Source organism: Nicotiana tabacum, chromosome 1 (assembly GCF_000715075.1).
Source record: "Nicotiana tabacum cultivar K326 chromosome 1, ASM71507v2, whole genome shotgun sequence".
Lineage (NCBI taxonomy): Eukaryota > Viridiplantae > Streptophyta > Magnoliopsida > Solanales > Solanaceae > Nicotiana > Nicotiana tabacum.
In genome coordinates this window covers 211,577,213-211,582,684 of record NC_134080.1, presented here as the reverse complement: position 1 = coordinate 211,582,684, position 5,472 = coordinate 211,577,213, and the positions used below count along the sequence as shown (strand labels likewise).

The following is a 5,472-nucleotide window of genomic DNA, read 5'->3' as shown; positions in this document are numbered from 1 at the left end:
TGCAAGCAGCAGTGACTTATTCATTTAACCTCGTCCACTGCCCAACATGACATTGAATGTGAACACCAATATCTTCTCTTGGCCCTTTCTTTATTATTATATTTATAATGGTGGTGTTCGGACCAACTTGCGCATATCTCACCTATTCTATCGGAAACTTGGTACTTCCCACAGATACGAATAGCATTTTTTTGGTAGAAATAGCACTCTCTAGCCGTTTTTCGGCCCTGTCTTAGAACAATAGCCGTTGTGCTAAAGTTTCAAATTCCACAAGTGAAATTCCCAGACATTATAGAATTTGAAACTCCGGGGAATGGCTATTTTTCAATTACGAGGGCTGAAAGTGACTATTTGTGAATTTTTCCCGATTTTTGTCTCCATTGGAATTTAGACGAGGAACTTCGGAGCAATAGTAAAGTTGTCTCCGTGTGACCTATAGGTTAGGGGTTCGAGCCGTGAAAACAACCACTAATGCTTGCACTAGAATAGGATATGGATACTTTGTGCACCAGACTGTCCTTTTGTCTCCGTTGGAATTCGGAATTTGAATCCTAGTTTCCATGGTAATATTTTTTATTGCCATTTATCTGTTTAGCAATTAATAGATTAGTTCTTTCTCCACTTACAATGGGATAATCTATACAAAGATCAGAGACACATATAGCATTAAAATTTACAAATCAAGCACAGGATTCACTAAGCAAATAAAGGCTCTTCAGAATCAAAGGAGGGTGCAAGAACTTCACTCAAAGAGTAAGGACTTCATTGACATCTAAAATCATGTGCTCATTAGTCCACAGTTACAAGAGCCCTACATCTTATCTCTAGCTTCACCTCGAGTTTTATCCCTTAAAAGCTAGGCTCATTCCTATACAAAAAGTAGTCACAGAAGTCGCGAGCTTTAAAGACTGCATCACTGCAATCCTATAGCTCGCGAAAAGCAAGGGACTACATAAAAGCCAAACGCCTTTACAAAGATGCATCGACAATTCAAAGAGGCCAAAGTAGAACGGAACTGCAGATAGTCACTTCCATTTGTTAGTGTGCAAAGACAATTTCATCATTCAAGTTTTTTCAACCACGACGAATACGCATGAAGTAGTTAAAGTCGTGGTGTTGGACCCCCAATTGCTTTAGCCACGAATCAGCCACGCTAAAAAGTGACACCAGCCTCTCTTGGTCCCGTCCACTCCTATCAGATACCCACACGTCGCCCTGCATCTTGTAAGTGGCCAAACCGAAAGGTGGGAGAGGGATCTTTTCTCCTTCCTTTCTTTTCCTATTAACATTCTCCATGTCATCTTCAAGGTCCATATCTGGACAAAGATGAACGATATGGAGTAAGAATATTCTGTGTAATCACGGGCAAAAAGTAAAGAATAAAGCTTGGAAACGAAAAGGGGATATTAATAACGGTGATTTCAGTCATTCAAAGGATAAAGGGAATAATACCTTGAAAAGAAGATGAAAGGGTGTGGAAAGTGAGGAAGCACGTTGACAAGTCTTTAATAGTTCTTCCCATAGGAATGTGATATATCGGGTACCTGCATTTTGCGGCTCAATAAAGTTAGTGACCCAATCATTCCTTTATTCCCTTTTCCATTATTTGATGGTTGCGACTAAAGAAGCTAGTTAAGCAATAATAAGAGGATAAAAGCATTGATGACATGGTATCATATAGAATTTGTTACAGGAAAAGATCTTCTTGACCACTAATGAGGATAAGAATAAGATTTTATTTTATATCGACTTGAATTTGATGACCTATAGGGCAAGGGTTCGAGCCGTGGAAGCAGCCACTAATCCTTGCATTAGGGTAGGTAGGCTCATGAAAGCGGGATGCCTTGTGCACTAGGCTGCCCTTTATCACCTTGAATTTGATATAATCGTAGACGTAAACAACATCTTCCATTTCATAGAAACAGGACTGAGACAAAGACTAAAGGGTGCTATACCAAGCAACAGCCATCCAACTAGCAGGCGAAAGATCTACACTTCTCAATGACATTAATCCAGGGTATCTTTCAGCAAATCCATTAATCTGAAAGCAACATGAGCTGGTTTTAGAAAGAGCATAGGTTTCTAATCAAATCATAATCGCATAAACAAAGATGGACAGAAATCTTAACAAATATTCTGTTTCACTTCTATCTTTTATTACCCCTACTGTAATGGCAAAGAGAAGAAACTGGAATAGAGACATGACGAACTACAACTAAACTTATCTAATTCTACCACAGTTGCCCGAAGCGTTTGTCAATATTATAAATCATTGATTACTAGCAGATCGTAAGAAGCAGAAGAAAAGCAACTAAAACTAACATGGTAACACTAAATACTTCTATTTACAGCTTTCCTTATTGCATAATATGACATGATTTGGAAAGAGGGAAATACCTTATCCATTAGAGGAACTCTTCCATATGGAGTACATCTCTCAAAATACTGAAAGTAAAGATAGCCCAATCTATCGTTCGTTCTACTTAAGCTATCTTGTTCAACTGCACCTTCCTCAGAAGAACATCCATCCCACCTTGACAGCTTTTCGCTCTCACTCTCGTCACTTAACGAATCGCTGAAAGAATCCCTTGTCTCGCAAACAGACTCGGCCTCCTCCCTAAAAAACAAAAAATAGTATCATCATTTTTCTACATTACCATTGTTGAACCTAGTTGTTACTGAGCAAACAGCAAACTTATGGAAGGACTATACTTGAGGAAACACATGATCAGCAAAATAAACAACAATTTTAGAACCAGTTTAACTTCAACAAAAGGCAAGAAACCACCTTTTACAAAATTTGACCAGTTCAACCTGGCGCATAAGCATCATATGAAGGACTAAACTTCAAGAAAACACATGATCACCAAATATAAACAACAATTCTAAAACCAGTTTAACTTCATTAAAAGGCAAGAAACCACCTTTTACAATTTTTGACCAGTTCAACTGCATCATATGAAAGACTAAACTTCAAGAGAAGACATGATCACCAAAATAAACAACAATTCCAAAACCATTTTAACTTCAAAATAAGGCAAGAAACCACCTTTTACAAAGTTTGACCAGTTCAACCTGGTGTATAAGCATCATATGAAGGACTAAACTTCAAGAAAAAACATGATCACCAAAATAAACAACAATTCTAAAAACAAGTTTAACTTAAACAAAAGGCAAGAAACCACCTTTACAAATTTTGACCAGCTCAACCTTGTGCATAAGCATTAAACTTTCCCATTTTAAATACAATAAACACATTTGAAAAGCAAGAAGGGGAGCTTGGTGTAACTGGTAAAGTTGCTGCCATGTGACCAGGAGGTCATAGGTTCGAGCCGTGGAAATAGCCTCTTACGATAGACGCCCGACCCTTCCCCGGACCCGCGCACAGCGGGAACTTAATCACCAGGCTGCCCCTTTTATTTGATAAGCAAGAACCCCCCCCCCCCCCAAAAAAAAAAAAACTATAGTGCTATGATCAAATTGAGAAACCAAGAATGTATACCTCAAAAAGTTAGCAGGTGAAGTGCTGGTAAAGATTTGAATAGCTGAAAGATAAGGGACATAATATTGAACCAAAGTTTCTCCTGTATCCAATCTAATAGGAATTCCAGCACCATAAGCACTCCATTCATCATAACAATTCCAAAGATCAGCCAACTTGAAATATTCCACCTTTTCCCTTTCCCATGGATGCCATAACCTATTAAGGTTTCTTATCTCACTCTGCACACACACAAAGAAGAATCATATAAACAAAAAATTTACACATATAAATTTGGTAGCCAAAAAAAATGAAAAAAAATACAAACCTTAGCAAGAAACTGGGATGGAACAAATGGGGTTGTGGAAATAAGGAAACAATCAAGATTTGATTGCAATGAGCTTTTATCCATGGTAATATAAGAATTATGTTAAGGAAAAAAGAAACAAATTACACAGAGGGAGAGAAAGAGAGAAAAGAAAATAAGGAAAATAGTTTTAATATTTCTCTCTCCAAACTCTGTGAATGGAATTAGAGGACAACCAAAGAACAAAGAGAGAAAAAACAAATGATGTATAAAAACAGGGGAAAGAGGAAGAGATAAAAACGGGATTCTAAATTCTATTCCCTCTCCTTTATATGTGTGATTATCGGGCAAGAATATTAACCGGTCGGTCTATATACAGGAACTCCATTTTTGAAGTTTGTGGACAACTAATTATTTATTAAATAAATAAATAACTTATTGTTAATGCTTCTTTTTTTTTTTTAAATTGAGTCATCGAAATAATCTCTCTACCTTATTTTTTAAATTATTTTTTTAACTTATTTTATACAGGATTCTAACTTATTTTTTTAAATAAAAATAGTTTTAATGCTTCTTTCTCAAGTTAAGAGTAAGATTGTATATATACTACCTTTTCCAGAAATTATTTGTTGGATTATACTATGTTTGTTAAGTATTATTTATTTATTTATTAATCTATAGTCTCAATTTATGTGATAGCATTTAATTGAGCATATAAATCTGCATGACGCTAAATTATTCTTATTAAGATAAATAAAAGTTTAAATTAAATTATTTTTAAATTTTAAATATAAAAATATACTACTTCTTTAGTCTCAATTTATGTGGTATTTTGCGATCATCGAGAGTGAATTAACTTTGGCTATAGATTCGAACATAGAATTTTTAAGTTTTTGAAATAAAATTTACATTAAAAACTATATAAAAAATCTATAAATCACAATAATTGATAATTCAAAATACTTAAAAAACATTTTAAAAATCACGATAAAAAAATAATTGACTTTCAAAATTCGAACACAACCGCATAAATAAAGGATGAAGAGAGTATAATTTTTAAGGTCAAACTTTAAAAAGTATTCAAGACAGAGGGATTATTATATATGGAAAAATAAACAAAAAATAGAAAGTTTTGATATTTATTCATCAGTTTTATTCCGGTCATCGGAAACCGATGAATCCGGCGAAATTGATTGCCTCAGTCAAAACACACAAACTAAAAAGAATACCACAAATGACAAAGTCCCAAGAGAATTTCAATCCCAAAGTATAGTTTTTATTCAACTAATCTTCAAGATTACTCAACTCAAGAAAAACCATAGACTTTTTTTGATTTTCAATGTAAAATAAAACAGACCCAAATAGTGAGAAAAGGTTTGGACTTTTGGGAAGACAATTGTGTGACGCGAAAAAACCACGGAAATAAAGGGTGTTTGGATAATTCTTTTTTACATTTTTTCGACTGAATTCCATGGTTTCTGATTTAAGCTATACACATTTTAAATGTTGTTTTCTATCGTTACTAAATTTTAAATTTTAATATACACTTAGGGGTACTTTAAAGCACAAAGAAGCTATCAATTATCCAACGTGAGCCTTTGATTGATAGGATGCTGAACAAAATATAATGTTGGACATCAAAATTCCTGTCATATGCAGGGAGAGCTATGCTTATAAAGAGTGT

The 5,472-nt window shown here is 34.7% G+C and overlaps 1 protein-coding gene across 2 annotated transcripts; it reads right to left on the bottom strand.

Moving 5' to 3' along the window:
- Positions 1–741: 741 nt before the first annotated feature.
- Positions 742–4,133, bottom strand: LOC107787477 (uncharacterized). 2 transcript variants are annotated; one of them, XM_075256505.1, is made up of 6 exons: positions 3,810–4,133; positions 3,503–3,723; positions 2,398–2,617; positions 1,956–2,041; positions 1,453–1,544; positions 742–1,351 (listed from the first exon to the last, which is right to left on the bottom strand). In XM_075256505.1, the coding sequence occupies exons 1-6, from the start codon at positions 3,891–3,893 to the stop codon at positions 1,134–1,136; spliced, it is 921 nt and encodes a 306-aa protein (XP_075112606.1). In that variant the 5' UTR covers positions 3,894–4,133; the 3' UTR covers positions 742–1,133. The 2 variants fall into 2 exon arrangements, with proteins under 2 accessions (XP_075112606.1, XP_075112605.1); XM_075256504.1 differs by having other exon boundaries at positions 742–1,316.
- Between the last annotated feature and the right edge of the window lie 1,339 nt (positions 4,134–5,472).

Coding starts and splice junctions, on each gene's coding strand:
- LOC107787477 (XM_075256504.1), bottom strand. CDS start 3,893: ATGGATAAAAGCTCATTGCAATCAAATCTTGATTGTTTCCTTATTTCC. Junction 2,618..3,502: donor TCACCTGCTAACTTTTTGAG/GTATACATTCTT, acceptor TTTGTTTTTTAG/GGAGGAGGCCGAGTCTGTTT. Junction 1,545..1,955: donor AGTTGGATGGCTGTTGCTTG/GTATAGCACCCT, acceptor CGCAAAATGCAG/GTACCCGATATATCACATTC.